General features: G+C 45.8%; 2 protein-coding genes across 5 annotated transcripts; one reads left to right on the top strand and one right to left on the bottom strand.

The window, feature by feature from the left end:
* The first annotated feature begins 207 nt into the window (after positions 1-207).
* Positions 208-13,724, top strand: LOC131817557 (sialic acid-binding Ig-like lectin 8). Of its 3 annotated transcripts, XM_059151060.1 has the most exons (8): positions 208-698; positions 900-1,178; positions 1,406-1,453; positions 2,295-2,552; positions 3,189-3,285; positions 3,612-3,708; positions 9,802-12,814; positions 13,025-13,724. In XM_059151060.1, the coding sequence occupies exons 1-7, from the start codon at positions 245-247 to the stop codon at positions 9,976-9,978; spliced, it is 1,410 nt and encodes a 469-aa protein (XP_059007043.1). In that variant the 5' UTR covers positions 208-244; the 3' UTR covers positions 9,979-12,814; positions 13,025-13,724. The 3 variants fall into 3 exon arrangements, with proteins under 3 accessions (XP_059007043.1, XP_059007044.1, XP_059007045.1); XM_059151061.1 differs by lacking the exon at positions 13,025-13,724 and having other exon boundaries at positions 3,612-3,695; positions 9,802-9,932; XM_059151062.1 differs by lacking the exons at positions 3,189-3,285; positions 9,802-12,814; positions 13,025-13,724.
* Positions 13,725-14,049: 325 nt separating this feature from the next.
* CEACAM18 (CEA cell adhesion molecule 18) lies at positions 14,050-23,441 on the bottom strand. Of its 2 annotated transcripts, XM_059151091.1 has the most exons (7): positions 23,302-23,441; positions 21,512-21,868; positions 19,983-20,255; positions 18,400-18,675; positions 16,790-16,928; positions 14,513-14,573; positions 14,050-14,186 (listed from the first exon to the last, which is right to left on the bottom strand). In XM_059151091.1, exons 1-6 carry the CDS (start codon positions 23,351-23,353, stop codon positions 14,537-14,539), a joined length of 1,134 nt encoding a protein of 377 aa, XP_059007074.1. In that variant the 5' UTR covers positions 23,354-23,441; the 3' UTR covers positions 14,050-14,186; positions 14,513-14,536. The 2 variants fall into 2 exon arrangements, with proteins under 2 accessions (XP_059007074.1, XP_059007075.1); XM_059151092.1 differs by lacking the exon at positions 14,050-14,186 and having other exon boundaries at positions 14,512-14,573.
* Positions 23,442-25,912: the final 2,471 nt, after the last annotated feature.

Here is a 25,912-nt window from a genome sequence, read left to right as displayed (position 1 = left end):
CTCTCACCCTCTTTGGCCTCCTGGCCCAGGGTCCCCAGGAGTGGACATGTGGTGGCGGATGACTGATTCCCAACGGTTGTCCTGGACCTGACAGTGTCTAGGTGTGAAGTTCCTCCTCTGAGGAGGGTCACTGTTCTGACATCACCTGCATCTTCCTCCTGGGGCTTCCTCTGATTCTTGCAACTTTTAGTTCCTGAGAGACCAACCCCGAGAAACAGACACTCTGGGGACCCTGGCACTGCCAATGCCGGACATGCTTCTGCTGCTATTGGCCCTGCTCTGGAGGAGGGAGGGGGCTGATGGCCAGAGGTGGCCTGAGAAGGGGGTCCAGAAAATTTACAGTCTGCAAGTGAATGGCTTGGTGACTGTGCAAGAGGGCCTGTGTGTGTTTGTGCCCTGCAACTTCTGGAACCCTGAGAACTGCAGGTCTGACTTAACCTCAGCTCTCGGCTACTGGTTCCAGGAAGGGGCTGTTGTACACCACGATGCTCCAGTGGCGACAAACAACCCAGATCGTAAAGTGCGGGAGGACACCCAGGGCCGATTTCGCCTCCTTGGGGACCCCCGGGCCTACAACTGCTCCCTGGACATCAGAGATGCACAGAGAAGGGACTCGGGGACATACTTCTTCAGGATGGAGAGACAGTCTTCTGCGAGCTGCAGTTATAAACAGAAACTGCTTTCCGTGCAAGTGACAGGTAAGAAGGAGACCCCAGGAAAGGCCACCCGGGAAGGACGGGGTTCCTCGGTCAGAGCTGGGATGGGACTCCCCCTTCCTGGGAGGGGTTAGAGGTAACACATGTCAAGGTTCAGAAGCAGGAGCTGGACCAAAGCCTGAGGCTTCTCTCAGGGTCTCACTCGGACCCTCCTGATTCCCATGTCTCCCCATCTCCTCACAGCTCTGAGCCACACACCTGACATCCTCATCCCGGGGACCCTGGAGTCTGGACACCCCAGGAACCTGACCTGCTCTGTGCCCTGGGCCTGTGAGAGGAGCACGCCGCCCATCTTCTCCTGGACGTCAGCTGCCCTCACCTCCCTGGGCCCCAGGACTCTCCTCTCCTCCGTGCTCACTCTCACCCCACGGCCCCAGGACCATGGCATGCCCCTCACCTGTCAGGTGACCTTGCCTGGGGCCAGAGTGACCACAGTGAAGACCATCCACCTCAATGTGTCCTGTGAGAGCCAGGCCAGGAATCCCTGGGTCCCTGATGGGGTCATGAGGGCAGCGGGTGGGGGGTCAGGGCCTGGGGCGTTGGGTGCTGTTCCCAAAATCTGGACTGGAAGAGGGTCAGGAGGACACCTGTCTCCATTCTTTCTCCACTTATGCAGCTGTTGGGGACAGAGGGCCAATGTCTACCAGTCCTCCCCATTGACATGAATCCTCCATGTCTTTCTGTCCCAGACTCCCCGCAGAACTTGACAGTAACTGTCTCCCAGGGAAATGGCACAGGTAGGATAGAGCTTCCTCTTGGGGTGTGGGGAGCAAGGGCAGGGCCAGGGTCATCCCCTTTCCTAGCCTCCGTGTTGCTGTGAGCAACTGTCCCCTTCAGCTGCCTCCTCCCCCACTTCTGCACCGCCCCCCACCCCAGCTCTGTTATCAGAAGAGGAGAACAGGGCAACGTGCACACAGCACATCTGCCCTTTATCATGCATCTCCTGACTCCTGCTTCATCTTTTATCCTCCCTAGCAACTGTTTATTTAAGTACTTCTGAACAGGTAAAGCAGTCACACAGACAAATATTCAAAATGCACAACAGAGTCTGTCCTCAGATGCCCAGTCTCCTCCTGGGAAGTGACCAGTGTCCATAGGCTGCTCTGAGTCTTGCTGTGTTTGCCTGGACGATCTAAGGGGTCCTCTGATATCAGTAGTACAGACTGTCCTCGATCTCCTCCGAGACTGTGCGGTATTCCTTCCCGTGGATGGATTCTGATTCTGTCTGAGTCTTCCGATGGGAGATCATGGCATCCATTTTATTCTATTAGCTGAAAGGCTGCAATGAGTAATCTGCAATGAGTAATCTCCTTTCACAACTCTGTATATGTATGTCTGGGGGATAAGTCCCTAAAAGCAAAATGTAGCTTTTATGTTCTTTCCACGTTGAGGTATGTGGCCAGTTGTCCTGAATGGAGGATTGACAAGGGTGCATTCCCACCAACAAGGGGAAAAAAACATGCCTTTTCCTGCACCTCAACCTACTTCTGTTTCTCTGTCCCCTCATCCAGTCTGTTTTCAAATCCTGCTTTCGCTCTCTCTTTTTGTCTCTCTGACTCTCTGTCTCTTTTTCTCCAGCACCCACAGCCCTGGAAAACGGCTCGTCTTTTTCAGTCCTGGAGGACCAGTCCCTGCACCTGGTCTGTGTTGTCAATAGCAACCCCCCTGCCAGGCTATACTGGGCCCGGGGGAACCTGACCCTGTGTTCTTCAAATCCCTTGAACCCTGGGGTGCTGGAGCTGCCTCGAGTGCAGGAGAAAGATGAAGGGGAATTCACCTGCCGAGCTCAAAACCTGCTGGGCTCTCAGCATGTCTTCCTGAGGCTCTCCCTGCAGAGTGAGTGCACCTGTGTGTGTGTAAGGGGGTGCTGGGGGAGAACAATCGCACTGCCCCCAGGACCTCCAGCAGCCTCTGAGCCTTACAGGGAAGCTCAACTCTGGTCTGTGCTCCCCTGTGAGGCCAAGATTTTCCCTGCCACCTATAGTTTCATTGTCCTCTTCCTGCCAGACCAGGGCTGTAGGCTAGGGTGAAGCCTGGGAGGGGAAGGAAGTGGGTCTTGAAAGAGAGGGGCTGGGGCCTGCACAGGTGTGTCCAGGGACACAGATCCTTGATTTGTGGGACAGGGAGGAAGGTGAGGCAAGTGAAGCACTCACCAGAGCACAAAATTCAAGGAGAAGCCTCCGAAATCTCAGTAATGAGAAGTAATACTGCATTGCAGTGTTTTTAAAAATATAAATGAATGCAAAATAAATATTACCATGAACCCAATATCCACATTTTAAATACAGACAGACTGCACTCCAGCATCTGTTTGCTTCTCTCACCTGGCCCTAATCCCCTCCCCAAGATCCGGGTGCCCCTGTTTGGAGTCTGGCAGAGGGGCTAGAAAATGGGAATCTGGGGTCCTACAGGGAGTGGGAGATTGTACCGAGTTCTTGGAGAGGAATCACCAATAATCCAATCTGTCTGCAGGAAAAGCATGGCCTTTTTCTGAGAGGCTGCTGGGGGCTGCTGGGGGAGCAGGTGTTATGGCTTTATTCTTCCTGTGTCTCTGCATCATCGTCATAGCGTGAGCATTGACCCTGGGGGTGGAGGGATAGCCCCGGGGTGGAAAGGGCAGGTGGGCCCAGAATAGAGGGACTTGGATGGCTCAAGACCCTGAAGCAAGGGCAGGAAGGAGGTCGATGGCACCTGAGTGAGTCTGTCACAGAACTCTGGCCCCACTGTCGCGGATGGGGAAGCCTACATTCTCAACACTGGGGTCTCCAGAAAGGGACCACCACTCTCCTACCTCCATTACCCTCCAGCCCTTGAGAGAGAACAGAGGAGGGAGTCAGTCTGCTTATAGCATGCTGAACTGACCAGACTGAAAGGCTCTCCGGTCTCTTCTCTCAGAGTGAGGTTCTGCAGGAAGAAAGCCACAAGGTCAGCAATGAGCATCAGGAACATGGGCATGGAAGGTGTAAACACTGTCACAAGGTCAGTCTCTCAGGTGAGTGACCTGGGCGACTTGCCATTGAGCATCCATCCTGGACACCTCCCCCTAGGATGGCCCCCAGGATTGTTGCGCAGCATGGTCCAAAGTTGCTCTCCTTATCTCCTCCTCTTTCTCCTTAAGGATTCCCCTTCTTTGTGACAGCACAACCACCCCCTCCTCTTTCTTTCAGGCCAGGCATGGAGGAGTCACCTTCTCTTTGTCCTCCCTTTCTTCTCCTAAAACCCTAAATTCACCATGTCTTGTCTATTTTTCCTCTTAAGGACAGCTAACATCAGCACCTCCTATCTTGACTCCCTTCATTGCCAAGGCTTCAGAATCTTTTCCCTGGACCCCCTCACCTCCTTGCCTCTCACCATCCTTGTTCTACACCAAGCAGTCATCTAAAAACCATCACTACTCAGTTCCTCTGCGTTTGAACTGCTTGTCTCCACTGTCTAGACCAGAGGCTGGCAACTTTTTCCTAATCTAGGGCCATATAGGTATTTTGGGGTTTGCAGACTTTGCCTTCAATTGTAAGCATTCAACTCTGCTGTTGTCAAGTAAAAGCAGCCATAGACCATATGTAAATGAATGAGCACAGATGTGTTCCAATATAACTTTATTTACAGACACAGGCAGTGGGCTGTATTTGATCTATGGGCTGGCTATAGTTTGTGGACCCCTCACCCAGAGAATAGAGTCCAAAATCCTTACCCTGCAGCCCGGGATATTCCGACCTCTCAAACACGTCTCCAGAAGGACTAGGATTAGGGTGAAGTGAGGGAAGAACTTGCTGCAGATGCAAAACTTAACGTAGTGCTGAAAAATATCAGTAATCCAGAATAATGTCTTAATTTACTATTTTTTAAAAAAGCAAAATTAAGGCAAAAAAACCACAATAAGGAAAATACCAAAAAACTCTAAAGAATGAAAGGATCAGTAGACTAAAGTTAGTTAAAAATTACATAAGATCATAATTGAGTTTAGAGAAATTGTCAAACATGGCAGCATTCTCAAATGAAAACTAGAGAAGGGAGAAGTTGATTTTAAAAATGTCCTCTCTACATTTGCTTTCAGCAAAACCAGAAAAGCAAAATTATCAAAAATGCTGATTTGGTTATAAATAAAATCTTTAAACCGAAAGTAATGTTTTATTACACACAATCTTCAAGTTTGCAATAATATTTCAATTATTTTAATGTGAAAAAATAACCATTAAAAATATACAAAAACATTTTTCAGGGGCACACATGTCTTCTTTGGTCTCAAGCTCCAAATGGTTCAGAAAGTCACTCTTACTTTCTACTCCATCGACTTCTCTGAACAAGATTTATTTGTGCCCCTGGATCTTTGCATGGGCTGTTCCTTTCTCCTCAGATGCTTTACCCTCTCATTTCCACTTCTTCATTCCTGCTCAGCCTTCAGGCTCCAATGTAAATATCATACTTTTCATCCATTTATATTCAGAGCCTGACTGGAAGCCTTTGCAGGATTTTGAGCAAAGTGCCATGTAGGCATCCATTCATTAATTCATTCAGGAAATGTTACTGAGCATGTGCCAACTGACAGGCATTTCATCTGCCAAAGATTCATCTATGAAAAAAATCTGGGGCGGGGGGCACCTGGGTGACTCAGACAGTTAAGTATTGGCTCAGGTCATGATTCCAGGGTAGGGATCGAGTCCCACATCAGGCTCCCTGCTTCTCCCTCTCCCTCTCCCTTTGCCATTCCCCCCACTTGTGCTCTGGCTCTATCTCTCTGTCAAATAAATAAAGTATTTTTTTTTTTAAAAGAAAAGAAAAAAATTCCATCTCAGGCTCAGTAAGTTTTAGTCTAGACATAGGGATATAACCAATCAATCAAACAACCAAACCACAAATAAGTGACTACAATGGAAAGGACAGACCTGTACTTTGGGGACAATGCAGGGCACAGAAACTGGGAATGATGGGGAGATGGCTTATGTTTTATTGTTGTTGTTATTCTTTATTTTATTTTGATAAACTTACCACCTAGCCATCTTTAAATGTACAGTTGTGCAACCGATTTCCAGAACATTTTCATCTTGCAAAACAAACTTACAAAATGTTGTACCCATTGAACAACAACAACCCACTTCCCCTGCCGCTCCAGCCCTGAAACCACCATTCTATTTTCTGTTTCTGCAAGTTTGATGACTTTACATACCTCACGTAAGTGGAACCATGCAGCTTTTGTCTTTTTGCAACTGGCTTATTTCACTTAGCATATTATCCTCTAAGTCTACCCATGCTGTAGCCTGTGACAAGATGTCCTTTTTCTAAAGGTTTATTTATTTTTTATTTGAGAGAGAGAGAGAGTGAGAGAAGTGTGAGGTGAGGGGGAGGGACAGAGAGGGAAAGAAAGAGAATCTTAAGCAGACTCCCCACTGAGCAAGGAGCCCAATGTGGGGTTCAGCCCCACAACCCTGAAATCATGACCTGAGCTGAAATCAAGAGTCGGACACTCAACCGACTGAGCCACCCAAGTGCCGCAAGGTGTCCTTCTTTCTAAAGACTGAATAATATCCTGTTGTATATATATAGCACATTTTCTTTATCACATTTCACATATCACATATCACATTTTTCTTTATCATTTTCTTTATCCATCATCTGCTGATGGATACTAGGATCATTCCACCTCTAGCTACTGTAAATAATGTGCAATGAACAAGGCAATGTAAATATCTTTTTGAGATTCTGCTTTCCTTTTTTTTTTTTTTTGGATAAATACTCATAAGTGGAATTGCTGGATCATGGGAGTTTTTATTTTAACTTTTTTGAGAAACCACCATACTCCCTTGCCTCTTGGCTGCACCATTTTCCTTTCCCACCAACAGTACACAGAGTTCATTTTTTCCACATCCTTACCAACACTTATTGTTTTTTATTTTTTGCCTCTTAAAAAATATTTTATTTATTTATTAGAGAGAGAGAGTAAGAGAAAGCACAAATGGAAGGGGAGGGGCAGAGGGAAAGAGAGAGAGAAGTAGACTCCTTGTTGAGAGCTGAGCCTGACTTGGGGCTTGATCCCAAGACTCTGAGATCATGACCTGAGCCAAAGACAGATGCTTAACTAACTGAGCTACCCAGGTGTCCCTATTTTTGTCTTTTTATAGTGGGCATCCTCATGGGTGTGAGAGGATATCTCTTGTAGTTTTGATTTGCATTTTTCTAATGATTACTCGTGAATGTCTTGCGTAGGCTTATTAGCCATTTCTATGTCTTCTTTGGCAAAATGTCTAATTCAAGGTTTTTTTTTTACCCATTTAAATAACTGGGTTGTTTTTTTGTTGTTGTTGTTGAGTCATGGAAGTTCTTCATGTATTCTGGATATTAACATCTTTTCAGATACATGATTTGCAAACATTCTGTGCCATTATGTAGGTTGTTTTGTGGTTTTCGTTAGTGATGATTAAGCAAAGACATGAAGGACCCTTAAGACTTTGCAATCTATTGTGCACAAAGAGCACTCTGGGCAGAAGAAATAGCAGGTGCAAATGCTCAGAAACAAGATACAGACCAGTGAGTGGAGGACCAGCAGGAAGTCTGTGCAATTAGACAGAGGGAGGCAAGTACCAACAGGCAGGAAATGAATTTGGAGAAGTCAGGGTATGTGTAAATCATGTCTGCACACCTAGTCTGCTGTGGGCATCTGGAGATGTTTGAAAAAAAAAAAAAAAAAGAAGGACATGACTTTCATTTTCACAGATCCCCCTGCTTACCATGTGTAAGAGACTGTCGTAGCAGGGGAGTTAGAAAGGAGGCTGGAGAAGCATTCAGGTATGAGATGATTATGATGACCAGAACCAGGATGGCACGAGAGATGGGATGATTGCATCCTGATGAAGTCTGAAATTAAAACCAATGAGAATTGCTAATGGATTAGGGGTGGGATATGACTGACTGAAAGGGGTCCAGGATGACTCCTAGATTTTTTCACTGAGTAGCTAGAAGAGTGGAGGCATCAATCATTGTGCTTGAGAAAATTGTAGGAGGAAGAGATTTGGGGGAGAAAGAGTTCAGTTGGAATATATGTGTTTTGGACAAGGGAAATGGGATTTTAACTACACATCAGATCAAAGGCCACAGTTCAAGAGAGGGAATGGACTGGTGGTAAGGCTTTGGGAGCCATTAGCCTATAAGAAATAAGACTACTACATGAAGGGCGCCTGGGTGGCTCAGTGGGTTAAGCCGCTTGCCTTCAGCTCAGGTCATGATCTCAGAGTCCTGGGATCGAGTCCTGCATCGGGCTCTCTGCTCAGCAGGGGGCCTGCTTCCCTTCCTTTCTGCCTGCCTCTCTGCCTACTTGTGATCTCTCTCTGTCAAATAAATAAATAAAATCTTAAAAAAAAAAAAAGACTACTACATGAAGACAACTGAGTAGATGAGGTTACAAGGTGAAGCTGAAGAAGGAAAGAGTCTGGGGCCCCTCTCCTACTTAGAGTTCAGGGAAATGGAGGGCAACCAGCAAAGTGTCTGGCAGGTCAGTTGATGAATACCTTGTGATTAAGAAAAGAAAGGCTTTTATTTAAGGAAGACATGCAATGGGGTCACCTGCTGTTGCAAAGTCCAGAGAGGCAGGAACTGAAAAGGGAACATTTAGATTTCACTAAGCAGAGGTCTTGATAACAGGAGTGTCAGGAAGTGTGTGTGTGTGTTAATTTGAATAACAAGATTTTTTTAAAAAGATTTTATCTATTTATTTGACAGACAGAGATCACAAGCAGGCAGAGAGGCAGGCAGAGAGAGAGGGAGGAAGCAGGCTCCCTCCTGACCAGAGAGCCTGTTGCAGAGCTTGATCCCAGGATCCTGGGATCACAGGGCTCCATCCCAGGACCTTGGGACCATGACCTGAGCTGAAGGCAGAGGCTTTAACCCACTGAGCCACTCAGGTGCCCCTAAAGCGTTCTCATCTAGAGGGGGCAGCAGAGATGGGTGCCTCCCAACCCCGGTCAGCACCTGTCACTCTGCAGTAATGAACGGCTATACATTTAGTGGCCTCCAACAGCATAATTTTATCATCTTACCATTCCAGAGGTCCCAAGTCCAAAATGGGTTTCACTGGGTTAAAGTCAAGGTGTTGGCAAGAAGGCCTGAGTTCCTTCTGGAAGCTCCAGGGGAGAATGCATTTTCTTGCCTTTTCCAGCTTCTGGAGGTGACTGGATGGCCCTGGTCTCGTCTTCAAGGCCAGAAGCATCTTCAAATCTGCCTCTGCCTTCTTTCACTTGTAAAGAGAAAGACCCTTGTGATTACACTGACCACATCCAGATAATCCAGGGCAATCTCTCCGTCTCAATATGCTTAATTTAATTCCATCCCCAAAGTCCCTTTTGCCATATAAGATAACATATTCATAGATTCCAAGGGATTAAGATGTGGGCATTTTGGAGGGGCTGTTTTTCTGCCTATTTCACAGGGACATGATTTCTTTCACTGACTGACATTCCACCAAACTGTGAGCTTCCTAAGGACAGGTGCTATACCCAAATCAAGGCTTTGTAACTCTCTCTCCCTTACCCAGTTCCTGTTCACAGTTATATATTTATTTATTTATCTCGCTTCTTGCCTCCTCCCTAGGTTAAAAAGTAAGCTGCAAGGGGAAAAAAAGAGTAAGTTGCAAGAGGTCAGGGCCTATGTCTGGTATATGCATTAAAGTGTCCAGCTCAGGGCTGCATGCACAGGGGGGCCTCAGTAGGACACCAGGCTTTGGGGTCAGGAAGATCTTGGACTGGATCCTGGCTTCACCAGGGATTTTGAACAAGCTACTTCCTTGGTTTACCCTCTATTTTCATAGTGATAAAATAAGGACAATAATACCTTCTATATGGGGTTGTTATGGGAAGTTAATGAGATTCACAAGCACCAAATAAAGTGCTATGTATTAAATATTTGAGGAAAGTATGCCTGGAGGAGATTCCACGAGAATGTACATGGAAGGCAGCTATGCTCACCACTATACCACCAATGCGAGAATGTACATGGAATGAATGGATGAAAGAATTCATGGGTCTCCCTCCTGGGTACTCTCTGTCTTATCCTGTCCTCACCATTCTGCTCTGACTCCTTTTTCTCTCCCTCCACTCAGGGTCCCCTGATTGAATCCTGGGTAGGCAGCCTTCCCCCAGATGCTGCTACCCTCTCCTTGGGGGAGGAAGAAGAGCTCCATTATGCATCCCTCAGCTTTCATGGGACAGACACTTGGGGCCGGCAGGAACAGGTGCCAACTGGTATTGAATACTCCGAGATCAAGATTTACAAATGAGAGCCTGCTGAGACCCAGCCCTGGCTTGGGGGATCTTGGCCCCTGAGGGGCAAAGAAAAAGTCAGTCTGATTTCTGTAGAATTAAAAGGCCTGCAGGCGATGAGCTGTAAGTACACAGCTTTAGAACACAGGCTAAAAGAACACAGGCTTTAGGAACAGTTTCAAGTTCAAAACCACACGCCACCCCTTTACTAAGCAAGTGACAGATCAATCCCTACTTTTCAGTGTCTCAGTTTCCCGCTCTGTGAAACAGAGTGATGAGAACCCCTAGCTGCAAGTTCTTGGTGGGAATTACAGTAGGAAAATCCAGTCAGAGCTCCTGGCACAAAGTGTATGTTGACCACATGCTGGATCCCTGTGCTCTGAGCAGAAAAGTCTTCCTGAGAATTTTCCTGACTCTGGAGGGTTCCAGCAGCAGCCCTCACTCTCGCCTGCTGACATGCCTCCTCCTGGAACATCCTTCCCACTAGGTCTTCCTCTGCCCTTGAAAGCCAAGCTCAAGAGGTAGACTTCTGGGTTCAGAAGGGAGTCAAGCAGTGGGACATGATATCTCCCTGTGGAGACAAACCAAACCTATGAGGAAGGTTCCCAAACGAGTCAGTACATACATATGTATACATGCATAAATTGGCAAATTGGTTCCAAAATTTACATAGAAATGTGAAGGATCTAGAATAGCAAAAACAGTCTGGTGAAAGAAGAACACAGTTGGAGAAATAAGACTACTACAGAGCTAGAGAAACCAAGACACTGTGGTGTGGAAGAGAACACAGTCTAATTAGAGTGTTTATATATAGCTAATCGAACAGGTCCAAGTCTATTCAGTTGGGGAAGGAGGAACTTTTTAACAAATGGCCATAGAACAAGTGGATCAAGGTTTGGGAACAATGAACCTTGACCCCTTTCTCATGTCACATGCAAAACATTAGTCTGAGGTGAATCATAAACGTAGAAGTGAAAACTATAGAGGTTTTATAATTGTGCTGCCCAGTGGTAGCCACTGGCCACGCATGGCATTTAAGACATGCTATACTAGGGGCGCCTGGGTGGCTCAGTCATTTAGAACATCTGACTCTTGATTTCAGCTAGTGCTGTGATCTCAGGGTCCAGGATAGAGCCCTGCATCTGGCTTGCTCCATGGGGAGTCTGCTTGCTCCTTTTCCTCTATTCCTTCCCACTCTCCTGCTTGCACTCTCTCTCTCAAATAGATAAGTAATTCTTTTTAAAAAAAATATGTGCTACATTTACAGTACAAAAAAGGGATAAAAGATGTCATTAATAATTTTTAATATGGATTACCTGCTGGAATGATAATATTTTAGATATACTAGTTTAACTATACTGTTATTAAAAGTAATTTCACCAGTTTCTTTTTACTTTTTTTATTATAGCTCCTAGATTTTTGAAATTACATATTTGGCTTGCATTATTTTTCTATCAGGCAAATTGCTCTAGGAGAGAATTTAGGAGAATATCTGTGGGTATACAAAGATTTCTCACAGAACATCCACAACAGTAAGCATCATATGTTTTTTTTTTTTCATTAAAAACTCTTGTTCATCAAAAGACATGATTAAGAAAATAAACAGGCAAGCCATAAACTGGAAGAAATATATATAAATATATATATCCCTGAAACGGGGCTTGAACTTAGACTATAAAAAGAATTATTACCAGTTAATAACACAATAACCTAATTTTTTAAATGAGGAAAATGACTTAATCATATATTTCACAAAAGAAGAGATTCAAATGGCCAGTAGGTAAATGAAAGGTGGTCAACACTGCTGGACATCAAGGAAATGAAATTCACCACAATGAGATGCCCTATCACATCTGTCAGAATGGCTGAAATCAAAAAGCCTGAGCACACCAAATGTTGGAGAGGGTGTAGAGGAATTGAAACTCTTGTATATTTCTGGTGGGATATAAATTGTACAACTGTGGGTTCTGTACAACAGTGTGGCGGTTTTGTATAGTTAAACAAAATACCCACTCTATGACCCAGAAATTCCACCTGTAATTTTTACTCGAGAAGAATGAAAACAAAGGTCCCACACAAACTTTTGTACATAAACATTTATAGCAGCATTATTCATAATAAACAAAGGTAGAAACAACTCAAATGCCCATCATCAACAACAACTACAAACCTAGATGCCCATCAACAAGTAAATGGATAACCAAAGTGTTACAGCATACAAACAACAGAATACTATTCCTCAAAATAAAAGAATGAACAGTTGGCCCATGTAAAAACATGAATGAATCTCAAAAACATGGTGAGTGAAAGAAGCCAGAAACAAAAGAATATACTCTATAATTCCATTTAGATGGGGCGCCTGGGTGACTCAGTGGTTAAGCCTCTGCCTTCAGCTCAGGTCATGATCTCAGGGTCCTGGGATCAAGTCCCACATCGGGCTCTCTGCTCAGCGGAGAACCTGCTTCCTCCTCTCTCTCTCTCTGCCTACTTGTGATTTGTCAAATAAATGAATAAAATCTTATAATTCCACTTAGATGAAGTTCAAGTACAGATGAAACTAATCTATTGGGACAGAAATTCAACAAAAGGAGCTGCCTCTGTTTGGGGGTGTGTGGCTGGGGGATAACTTAAATAGTGCACAAGGACACTTTCTGGGATGCAGAAAACATCCCATATCTTATTGGGATAGTAGTTATATGAGTGTATGTATTTACCAAAACTCATTGACTTATTCATGTAAGATTTCTGCATTTTACTGTATATAGATATACCTTTGACAAAAAATAATAAAAATTTTTAACAATAATGAAAAGTCTTTAGGTTAAATTAAACAGTCTTACTTAAGACTGTAAGGTGGGGGCGCCTGGGTGGCTCAGTGGGTTAAGCCACTTCCTTCGGCTCAGGTCATGATCTCAGGGTCCTGGGATCAAGTCCCACATCGGGCTCTCTGCTCGGCAGGGAGCCTGCTTCCTCCTCTCTCTCTGCCTGCCTCTCTGCCTGCTTGTGATCTCTGTCTGTCAAATAAATAAATAAAATCTTTAAAAAAAAAAAAAAGACTGTAAGGTGGGGAGGGGTGGCTGGGGGGCTGAGTCCTTAAGCATCTGCCTTCCACTCAGATCATGACCCTAGGAGCTGCTGCGTTGGGCTCCTTGCTCAGCGGGAAGCCTGTTTCTCCCTCTCCCACTCTTCCTGTCTGTGTTCCCTCTCTAACTGTCTCTCTCTCTCTCTGCCAAATAAATAAATAAAATCTTAATTTAAAAAAAGACTGTAAGGTGGGGAAATACAGGTTCAGATATAGAAATAGTAAAATGCCCACCTCTGCTGATGGGTACATGCAGTGGTTAACTCAGGATGTATTTGGTTTTCTTTCATTCAGATAAGGTGGTTTTGGAAATATCTGTGAATCTATGCATTTTTTGACCCATAGATCTAGTGGTTAAGTAAGTGACCACGGAGACAATGCAAAAAAGAAATTCATGGGCAGAATATAAAGAAATGGCACCGAGATGCATAAAAGCATGCACATACCTATTTTCAATCTGCCGGCACACCTCGAAGTTGATTCAGAAGACAGTGCTGGTCAGCCCATCTGAGGACGAGCTGTTAGCGGGGGAAGAGGGGCGGGAGGTGCTGAAAACTGGAGCTGGCTCTTCCTGCCCGCAATGTTTTAACTTTATTGGGTTTTAGTAGAGCAGAGTGGCACAGTGAAGACTGCTGGGTCCATAACTTTATTGTTTTTTTTTTTTTTTCCTGATTATAAAAACAGTTCATACATTTTGTGAGGGGGAGAAAAAACCACTTTGGAACATACAGTAAAGTGCAAAGAAGAAAATTAAGAGATAAGACTGTTAATAGTTAACATTTTCCATGTTTTTGTACAGGGGTGTATATATGTGTATACGCACACATACATGTGTATGTATGCACATATATAAGTATCTGTGTGTGTATACATACAACTGTAGTCAGCTAATCTCCCCTCTTCATAACGATGGTCCTACCAGGTGCAGTTTTACATTATACATTCCTAACAATGAGTTGTAAGCATTTCCTGCATCAGTGAACACCTTTCTCCAGCGTGGTTTCTAACCATGACAGATTAGCGCAAACTGCGCAGTGTCCATTTAATAAATTCCTGGTTGCTGGGCAATTATAGGTTGTTCAGTTTCCCCATCACTGGCAATGTTCATCTTTGCATCTTCTCTGGTGGTGCCATGGCATCAAGCTAAGAGAAGGGAGAAGTCAGAAGCGGGTTTGCTTGTGGAGAAGAGGCCTCAGAATTAGAGCACAGGGCTCCACTTATGACCCGCCCCAGGCTACTTTCCATTGATTGGCTCTGATTGGCAGATGGAGCAGCCAATGGCCGCTCTTCCCTTGACGTCTCCCCCACCCTGTCCTAGGTGGGGACTCCAGACTTGCTCCTAGAGTCTCCATCTCCCAGCTTCAGTGTGACTGGGCTGGTTCCTTCTCTTGACTCTTTCCTCCAGTTAGACCCTGTTCCCTCTCCAGCCTGGCCCATCCCTCAGTGCTTCCCCCTCGCTTCCACCTCACCTTTTTGCCCATTTGGTTTTGTCCTCATGCTCTAAGGCAGACACTGGGTAACCGGGGCTGCCTGCGGGGAGAAATCAGAGAAGATGTCATGTTTCAGATCCTTAGGAAACAGAATTCCGGAGAATCCTGGGGAGATGAAGGGTCAGCTTCTTCTTTCCAAGCCCTCCTTGTGAAGGACCTCAGGAGTAGCAGGGGATGAATCTGGGAGTTTAACCTCTGCATTGAGAGTCCTCCACATTCCCCCATACGTTTTAGCATTTTTGATGTCTTAAGGTCACTGGAGGGAGATGCCATGGGGCAGCAGATGTGGGGAGGGAAAAGAGACTATGTGTACCTGGGGAAGAAGCTGGCACTACCTGGGCTAATTCCTAGTGATAATAATATTAAGTTATTTCACACCTGTTATATGCCAGACACTAGAGTAGATGATTTATAGAAATTATGTTGAATCCTCTCAACAGTCACATGAAGTAGAAACTTTATCCCTGTTTTGTGAATGAAGAAACAGGACTTCAGAGAGGTGAAGAAGCTTGCCTAAAGTCACACAGCTAGAAAATGACAGAAGCTTGTTCTGAACCTGGCCTTTCTGATTCCCAGCTCCCTGCTCTCATGCATTCCAGACTGGAGAGCTGAGACCAAGGAGAATGTGGCACCTCTAAGGAGAATGGGGCAGTGGAGATGTTCAGTTCACTCCTGGCTACGAGGAGGGGGTTATGCCTGGCTAGATTGCATCTTTCAGGTTGTAGAAGAAAAAGTAACCTAGATATCCTGGAACAACTCTTAAACTTCCAGAGTTTATCATGACTAGTTTGGAAAAGTACATAAACACATTGAATGATGATGCTATCAGTAATAATACTTAAGATTTTATTCAGTGCTTACTATGTGCCACGCTTTGTTCCAAGCTATTTGTCAGTGACACTGACTTTATCCCCATAGCAGATATCCCTGTGAGGTCAATACCAGTATTACTTCCATTTTACACATGGCAAACTGAAGCACAAATGGGCTAAATGTCACACTGACAGTCAATACTTTAAGCTTCTTGTTGGACCATGCAATGATCACATATAGGTTCCATATCAAAATACTAAAATGATTTGAAAAAAGAATGTATCTTCTAAAATCTTCACTGTCATCACCACAATCAATACCACTGCCACCACAATCACTACCACCACCATCACCATTAACATCATCACCACCATCACCACCACCCCCATCATCACCATTACCACCATCACCACCATCACCACCACCATCACCACCACAACCACTACTACTTTAGCATCACCAACATCATCAGCACCAGCATCACCATCACCACCATCACCATCACCACCACCATCACCACCACAACCACTACTACTTTAGCATCACCAACATCATCAGCACCAGCATCACCATCATCTCCATCATCACTGCTTTCTTTAACATCTACTGCAATGGTTCCTAGTCAAGGCAATGTTGTCCTCAAGACCTTTCTAACACTTAGAGCCATTTTTGGTTGTCTAAACTTAGACTGATGGAGGTTATTGCTGCTGGTATCAAGTGGGTAGAGGCCAGGGATGCTGCTAAGCATGCTACAATGTAGCCTTAACCCACCCCTGAAATAATTATCTGACCCCAAATATTGATAGTGCTAAGCTCGAGAAATTCTGATCTACTTTGTACCAAGAATGCTGCTAATTGTTTTATCTTCCAAGAATTGTGTCTAGTCCCCATATCTCCCTTCAGGGAAGATGTTACCCTTCACATCCTCCAGATGGGTGAAGAGGACCTGAATGGATTATGATCTACTGAGGGCCAGCTAGACAGCTAAAGTCAGAGCTGAGATTGAAACCCAGATTAGAATCTTCCCTCTGACCAGTCTCCTCCCCTGCAGTTGACTCTACTACCTGTTTCCCTAACTTCACTTGGTAACTAGCGACTACCATGTTCCAGACCATGCTCGATGCTTGGCACCCACCCTGCTCATTCTCATGGTTGCCTCTCTAGGTGGACCTCCATATCAACATCATAAACACAAAGAAACTGGGATGAAAGGAAGTCGCTAAGTGAAACCCCATTGCTATATGGAGGCATGACTGCCTTTACGTTCTCCGTCTCTGTCAGTGGCTTCTAGTCCATGACCTATCTATCTGCCTCCGATGATTCCTGACAACACGTTCCTAGCTTGTCCCTTCCCCTCCTGGCTTTGCCTTCCCTTCTTAAGGAAGTGTTCTTGAGACCCATTCCCCAGACAGCACCCCACCCTTGACCCAGGGCAAGAGGCACCTGGTGGAGAAATAGCTGATCAAGGCGTAGATCAGGATTCCACAGATGTAGACACTGCCCAGGACTGTGAACACAATGAGCCACACCACTTTGGCTCCTGAGATGTAGAAACCTCTGTTCACAACAGGAGTTGTGTCCCCTGGAGGAGAGGATACAAGGGAGTCAGGGACAACATCATTCAACACTTTGCTCACCCACACATCTATTTCAGAGATTTATCAGCATCTGCTATGTTCCAAATGTTAAGAATTCAGTAGCGACATTCCAGCTGGAAAGTGGACAATTGACAATTAGGCAAAGAAATGTCTAATATCATTGCAAGCAGCAGGAAGCTCTCCAAAAAAGAATAAACCCACTCAAGAGGGTAGAGAGTGACAGGGTCGGGGGTGTTGATTACACAGGGTCTTTAACTAACTCATTGCACAGGTATTTGCTGAGCACCAACTACGTGCCAGGCACAGCATTAAATAAGCACTGGGGACAAGTGGTGAGCAAACAGTGCTCCCAGCCTCTGTCCTTCTGGAGCTCACAGTCCAGTGGAGTTAGAAAGGTGTGGATCAGTCAGTGCATAATCATTCACTGTCAGTCTGTCATGTCTGGTGCATAGCAGGTGCTTAGTAAATAGTATGGAGTGACCAGAATAAATGTCTCCAGCCCACATTCAGTGTTTGTGGCTCTCTCTGGGACAAGCCAGGCTGATGGCTTCTCATGCACTATCTGATTTAATTCTGCCAGAAGTCCTGTCATATAGGGACCCTTTTTTAAAATAAACTATTTTATTTATTTATTTGACAGACAGAAATCACAAGTAGGCAGAGAGATAGGCAGAGGGGGGTGGGGAAGCAGGCTCCCTGCCAAGCAGAGGGCCCGATGTGGGGCTCGATCCCAGCAGCCTGAGACCACGACCCAAGCAGAAGGCAGAGGCTTTAACCCACTGAGCCACCCAGGTGCCCTAGGGACCCTTTTTATCTCTACACTACAGATAAGGAAACTGAGGCTCAGGAGGCTCTTCCCATTTACAGATTCATTCTCAAGCCATATTCCAAATACCACATCCACAACGGATCCCTGCTTCCTCTGCACCACCACCCGCTCTAGCCTTTCCACTTTCTCTTCTGAGCAACCGAGTAAAACAGCTGAGGACATAGGTTGTGAAGCCGGACTACCAGAATTTGAGCGCTGCCTCCTCTGTTGATTGGAACTGGAACGTGGAAAAAAGCACTCAAACTTCCCACAGCTCAGTTCTCTTCTCTGTAAATGGAGGTGGCGTTCACAACAGTCACTTCCTCTGCAGTGAGACTATGAGGGCCGCACAGATTAGAAGAGGGGCTGGCACATAGTAAGTGCTCATTTGATGTTAGCTGACCAACTCCCCCTGGGACTCACTCTTGCTCTGATCTGAGGTCCCCCAGGGCTTTATGGAGGGGGGCAGCTTTGGACTTGGACCTCAGAGGACAGGACAGGGTGGGGGGTGGATTTTACCCAACCATTGTGAGCATGGCTTTGCAGGGTGGGGACGGCATACATGATGATGGGCACTGCCTAGGCAAAAGCACAGAGATGGGAAGATTTGGGGAACATGAGCGTCCGAGGTGGGCTACTGTACTTACGGGACAGCTGGATCTGGAATTCCCTATACAAGGTCAGCTGGGTCACAGGGTTCTCCACGATGCATCTGTATTTGCCCATCTGGTCCCAGGCCAGACTTTGGAGAGTGACGCTTGCCTCTGAGAAGCTCAGGAGAGAGCCATTGTGGATCCACTGGTACGTGGAACTGGGTTTGGAAATGGCATCACACTTCATCATCACCTGGGAGCCGATCTTAGCAGACAGGATGCCTTTGGAGGTAATGGGACTGGTACTCAGCCGCACATTGTCTGGCCCATCTGCAGAGATGGCAGGAGACCTGGAGCTATGTTTTCTGACCCCTTGGGATCCTGTCTCCTTCCCTCAATCCACACACAGTCCTCCCCGACCAGAAGGTGCTCCCACATTGCACCCCAAGTATCCCCTAGATCCAACACATGCAAGGCAGCTGTGCCAACAACATTACTATAACTATAACATCTTCCATTTCAAGCATCTATTATGAGTCAGTCCCATGACAGACCTTCACATCATGATAAAATAGGAGTAGAAGTAATATATCAGGTCCCCTGAACGTTGGGCTCTGTTCTAAACACTTTATAGGTTCATACATTTGCTTAATCCCCATAACAACCCATGGGTTAATTTTATAGATGAGGCAAATGGGGTTCCCAAAGAGAGGATTAGGGATTTCATAGCATCCTACTGACCCACAAATGAACTAAACAAATTCCCCTATGGCCTGGGAGGAATCTCCCTGCAGAAGCAGATCCTAGGTCCTGGCTCTTGACTGCAAACCTGCAGTCAGCAAGCTGTGTGTGGAGGTCAGAAACTCTGCTCTGTGACCACTTTATCTCCATGATTGCCAGAGCATGCTTGTTAGGAAATCTGATGGACTTCATGTGGTTCTAGATTTAGATGTGAAAACCGTTCAAGACTTGTGCTTTTTCACAGTCCGAAGATGTGAAAGAGTTTGGTAAATGTGAAAAAGTCCCCAAACATTGTAAAGATCCAAAGTTCATTATATTTATAAGATGATGTCTTCGATTTACAAGACCCGTTTGATATTTTGGAGGAGGTCTGGCTGGATTGTGTACTTGGGTTGGTGGGTGGTTGAAGGATCATGGAGAAAAGAGAATGCATGAAATCTGTCATTTAGCTTTAAAATCAAACTGTTCAAAGGAGGATAGCCAGTTCAATCTGAGTAAAAGGAAAAGTGAAGGTGATTTTACTAAATTTAGAAAAAAAAGACCAATGTATCTGAAGGCTCAAGGGAACATGGGATTTGAATATTTAACAAGTTGAATGACATTTTAAAGAAACTATTAGTTGTAAGAAGTCCTGTCTTTACAAAAGCCATATCTGAACAAATTTGCACTCTTGCTAATCTAAGGAGTAGCAAGTTGGGTCCCCATTTTAAATAGCAGATCATTCTGTGCCCTGAGGGTGATTCTAAGTCCAGAGAGCTGAGATTCAAACCCAGATACAGCTGGCTGGGGGCTGACTCATGGCGTTTCCTCTCCCCGGTTCTGCCTGTATTATTGCTACATCCCTGGGTGGCCCTAAGCCCACCCCCAGCATTACTCCAGGGCCCCAGACCACTCACAGGCCACAGTCAGAGAGATAATTTTACTATTCTGAGGAATCTCCAGGATGCTGTCTATCTCGCAATAAAGTGTTCTGTCATAGCGGCTGACTCTGTGAATGACAAGGGTCTTGAGGTCCGGGGAGATTGTCATCCGGTCACTGCTGGACACCAGTGTAAAATCCACATACCACTTGACAGTGGTGGCATTGGTGTAGCAAATGGCGGCCACAGAATCCACGTCTTCTACAAGAGAGGTGGCGTTGGCCCAGATGTCTGGCTTGCCTTCCACATCTGGGGGAAGCAGGAAGAAGACATTAGGGGTGGGGTCTGCCTCCCCAAGCTCTGCTTGGGAGAGAAACCCCGAAGGGGCTTCCGGGGTAGGTTGGTGAGAAGTCAAGAGTTGTAAGGTGGGGTCTGAGGTCTTGGCAGGGGAGCAGCCCTAGAGCAGGGAGGGACAGAGAAGTAGGGAGTGGGCACAAGTAGTTGAGGTGTGGACACAAGTCTGAGTCTCCCATCCTAGGTGTGGAGTCATCACTGTGCATCCACTGCAGTAATGGTGAGTTCTTGGGATAGATGTGTGGCCTAATGGTTGTTTCTGAACCCAGGACCTAAAACGAGAACACCCCCAACTGAGGAGCCATCGGTAGAATTCAATGTGACAGGTGACATTTGAACTCCGTATAATAATTGCTCCCTTTATCTGAGTCCCATTCACTTTACAGTTACTTACAGATTACTTACAGTTACTTACACATACAGATACTCCCTCCAACCTTACAAAAGACAGAGGAGATACTATCCCCATTCTACAGATGAGGAAACAGAACACCACAGAGGGAAGATGAAGGCTCAAGGCCATGGGACATATTCTTAGTCAGAAGTAAACACAGGACTTCTTATCTCCAAATCCCCACTCTACCCACCCAGCCCTGTGGAGCCCCCAAGAGCTGTCTATAGTAGACAGAATTCCAAGACAGCCTCATGACTTCAGTCTGTATAGTCCCTGCCCCTCAAATGTGGGTAGAGCCTATGACTTCCTTCTAACCTAAACAATATGGCAAAAGTGATGGAATGTCATTCCAATCGTTACCCTTATGTCATATAAGACTCCTTCTTAACAGAGTTAAAACTTCTTAACAGAGTCTCCCTTTCCCAGAGAGGCAGAATTCAGTTGACCTTGAAGAATCAAAGAGTCATGATGTGACATGCCCATGGACAGAGCCACACATGAGACCACAGCCCCACCTTGCGAGTCTCAGAGCACAGCACTTGCCAGACTTGCCAGACAGGGATGTGTGCTAATAAATGGGTATTGTCTAAGACTGCCACTTGTGGCTCTTTGTTATGCAGCAGAACTAACTGATACCCTGAGAGTGAAACTGGAACCTTGAAGGAAACCAGTGACCCATCTCAGCAGGAGAAGCTGGACTATATCTGCCAAGTCTCCCCCTGTCACCTGCAGGTGGAGGAGACTTGGACAGTGTGATCTCCCAGGGACCTCACTCCCAAAGCTCCCAGGTCTGGAAATGGGCAACCTGCCAACTCACCTTGTATTTCAAGCCAGCCGGTTGCTGTCTGGGTCCCATTGCCAGTGTCCACCCTCACAGTGTAGTTCCCTGTGTCACTTAATGCAGATCGCCTGATCATCAGGTCACCTAATGTGGTCACATTCTCCCGGCCTCTGTACATGGGCCCAGTCTGCCAGAAATTGGAGGGAGGTTTGTAGCTGACGATCATATTGTCCTCAGCGTCATTTGCACCACGATGCCAGCTGAATTCCAGAGCATCTTCGGTGGCATTCTCAAGGACTATGATGGTCCGAAGTCCCTTGAACCCTAAGAGTGACTCTGGGCTGATGTAGATTTGGCTAGAGGCTTGGCGGGTCCCCCAGGCCAGTAGACTGGCTGGAGAAGACAAATAGAACCCACGTACATGTGTGTGAGAGAGAGAGAGAGAGAGAAGAGAGATTGATTTACACTTCCCAGGAAATGATCTCCAGGGACACTGGTGAACGTGCCATGGGTTTCTAGCTCCCCAGCCTGTCCTCCCCTCTCCACCCCCTCAGGCCCTGTTCTGGTCCATTCCTTCCTCACCCTCTTCCAGCCTGGTTTCCTCCTTGGACACTCAGTCTTCAACCCCTCCTCATATGACAGTTATGTGGATCCTTACAAAGACCCAGGTGTGACCCTGCTCTCTTAGGTAACTTCTGTAGTTCCCCAGCACTCCATGAATAAAGTTAAAACTCAACATGGCTTATGAGCCACTCTTAGAAAGAGCTGGTCTTTATGACTCATCTAGCCTCCTTTTGGATCATACCTACCCCACCCCATTACCCCATGAACCCCCTTATTCAGTAACTCATTCATGCATGCATTTCTGCATTCATTTATCAGAAGACACAGTATCTGTACTATGTTCCCCAGACATAAACAGCTCTCTTTTTACACCACACTCTGTCCTGACTTTGGGCTTTCACACATGCTGTTCCCTGTTTCTGACACACAGATCTCCATTCCCTCCTTCCCAGGCCCCCATCAACTCACTTCTATTCAGCCTTCACTTCTTAGCTTTGATGCCCCCTGCTCCCCAGTCTGGGTCAGATGCCCCCCTGGAGCTCCCCCAGCCTCCTGGGCCCCCTCATCCCCATCCCCAGAGTCTGGGGATCTGGGTCACCAGAGTCTGGAGATAGATCTTCATCACACTGGACACCACATCACAGGGTTCCTGATCATGGGGCAGAACCCAGTGGGAGAGCTCGGTTGATAGGTGGGTGGCTGAAGTCCTCCAAGACTGTCTACACGTGCTTTTGACTTAGCATCTAAATTCTGTGGAGTGCACATGAATGTGGATGAAGATCTGTCGTCCTAAGACATGGAGATCTCCTGTCTGTGTACCCTAAGCCTTGACTCCATGGAGGAGGCAAATACCCCTGAGATCCCCTGCTCCAGGCCTCCAGGTGTAGATACTGGTGGTGTTTGAGGACAGGACACAGGGTGGCCAGTGAGACATGACAGTTGTCCCTGTCATAGGGATTCAGAGGGTCCTAGAAGGAAGTGAGAGGTTGGGAAGGAGTCTAGCTGGAGAGGTAGGGGAGGGGATCAGGGCAGATTAGGAACCCAGGGAGGTGATTTCCAGCAATCACAGGAGGGGGTCCAAGTTCATCACTCCTGGGGGTGAATGGGGATGAACATTCTGTGTGTATGCATATGTGAGTAAAGAGAGTGTGTGTGTCTATGGGTGAGGTAGGCCCAGGTATGTGAGCTCACAAAAGTCCTGGTGCCAGCTCTGTCCCCCTCTCCTCTAACGCTTCCCTGTCCTGTGGGTTCAGCTCTCTTACCTAGGAGAACCAGCTCCCTCCAGAGTCTGCATCTGGGTCTGGAAAGGTCCATGGGTTACGCAGGTCCTCCTGGGCTAGGTGTTTGTCCAGGGACCTGGCAGTCTCCTCTGCCTCTTCACAGACCTGCGTTTCTGGCTCTGAGCTGCTGGTCCCCACCCACCTCCTGCGCTCCAGTGGACTCTGAGCCCCAGCCACCCTGGGCTGGGGAGGAGACGCTTGGGGAGTTGTTGTTATCTTTATGACTCTGAGGTGCACTTAGCTTATCGTGTATTCAGCTCATTTCTTTTTTTTTAGATTAGTCTCCTATTCTGCTCTGGTTACAAAAAAATCTTAGGCTCACTTTTAGGAAAACTGGAAAATACTGAAAAGCACAATAAATACAGGACAGCAGCCTTTTTAAAATGTGGGGCAATTGTTCATTTTTGTTTTTCCTATTCCCTGTAGATCTCACATTTTAAATTGCATTGTCTTATTTGATGAGGGGCTGCTTTTCACTCCCTGGACACCAACAGCTTAAGTCTCTCTCTTAAAGGGTCAGCAGATCTTCCTCCACCTGGACATTTGGAGTGGCTGTGGGGCCTGCTGTTGCGTGCCTGAGCCAAAATGTATAAATCCCATTCTTTTGGTGTTGGATCTTTAGGTTCAGTAACAGAAGTGTTGCCAGGGCAGAGCAGAGTGTGCTCATGGAGGGCACAGCGCTGAGCACATGTGATGTGTCTGCATCTGGGGACCCCACAGAGAGAAAGGGAAACATGGAGATACAGAGACCCAGGTGGGCTGGATGAGGGACTGAGAAGGCAGGGGAGTCGGCTCACCCCAGAAAGGGTCACAAATCTTTCAAGCTGGACTCAGAAGTATATTCATCTTTTATTTTTATGACAGCAAATATGACTTTAATTGAAAAAGTAATGCATTGGCTGTAGAAATTTTGGAAAATTCTTAAGAAGGAAAAATAGAATTAATACTGTGTTAGTAATTAATTTAAATAGTTTTAAGTTGTTATGAATACTCATCTAAATAAATGTGTAAATCTGTTACTATTTATAATAGATTATTTAAATATGCAGACGAATATTTATACATTCATACAGCTTTACATTTATAAGTATGTAAGTAAATACAATCCTTTTAAGTAAAGTACAGACTTATTTATCAGAATTTGATTAATACTATTGGAAAGTCACCTGTAACAGCCAGATCGCCTGGAGATACAGCCAGTGTTTTTCTTTGAAACTTTTCAGTTCTGATATGTCATACATACTCAGGCACAGATACATATTTTTACCAAAGTGGTATCATACCATTCAATATCCTTCTTTATTTGGGCTTCTCTAATGTTAAGCCCAAGTTTAGACAAAGGTAGGTGAATATACACCTCAGAGTTCTTATGGTTCATTCAACATCTCTGAAGTCTCCTACTGTATTCTGACAACCCATATTAATATTTGTAGCCTACTGCAAAACACATCTGTACTTGGTATAATAGGAAAATACTATATTATGTGCCACTGAAATTTCTAAATTGGTCCTCCTCAGTATTTGAGTGTAATTGGTACCCCTAGAAAACACAGAGAATTGTTTTTCTGCCTGTAGCTTATCAGAAGCCCTACTTCTTATATCGCCGTTGGTCTTTGTTCATGGCTGCATACTATTCCACTGCACTGGCCATGGATCCATTCGTTCAACCCATCCCCTATTTGGGAGCATTCAGATGCTTTCAATGTTTCCTCTTTTTTATACCAACAGCAGCATAACGGCTTTTGCCCAGTCCCATTTTTGGAGCTTGATGGGTCCCAGAGATGGACTTTTGAGTAAAGAATTTACCTTAGCCAAAGACATATCTGACTTTGTCCTCAACTCCTGGAAGAAATGCCTAAATCCTTATAATGCCCTGCCTGATAAGAGTGTCTCTATTTGCCTTGCGGGGCCTTGGAACACACTGGATATTCCACAGTAGAAATTATGATGAAGGCTTTGGGTCACATGAAATCTGCTCTGCCCCTGGAGAGGCAGGAGATTGAGGTCAGCTATGTGAGTAGTGAATCATAACTGTGTGAAAGAGCCTCAATAAAAACCCTGAAGACCAGTATCAGGTGAGCTTCCCTGGTCAGCAGACTGTCATACACCAGTGCTGGGAGGAGGTAATGCTGTCCATGACTCATAACTCCACTGGAGAGACATGTGGAAGCCCCTGGACCCTGACCATGCCCTTTCCTCCCTTTCACTGACACTGATCTGTATCCTCAAGCTGTAACCATCCCTAACCACAAAGATAATAGCTTTTAGTGTGTTACGTGAGTCCTTCCACTGGAAGGAAGTGGTCTTGGTATCCTAAACTTGCAATAGGGTCACAAGTGAAGGTGGTCATACGTATGGATGCCCCCTAACTATGCCTCACTGTCTCCACTTGTAATGTGAGGATATGAAGCCTTTTCTCTCCATAGGACTGCTGTGAGCTTTCAATAAGGTCACATGTATAAATGACTGCCAACAATGTCTCCCACACTGACCATTACAGGACATGTTAATTCCTAATGGCATAATTGAAAATCCTTTTATAATGTTTCACTAAACTCTTTGGGAAAAAATAAACATTTTAAACTGAGTTTAT

Source organism: Mustela lutreola, chromosome 16 (assembly GCF_030435805.1).
Source record: "Mustela lutreola isolate mMusLut2 chromosome 16, mMusLut2.pri, whole genome shotgun sequence".
Lineage (NCBI taxonomy): Eukaryota > Metazoa > Chordata > Mammalia > Carnivora > Mustelidae > Mustela > Mustela lutreola.
This window is presented reverse-complemented; position numbering and strand designations above follow the sequence as displayed.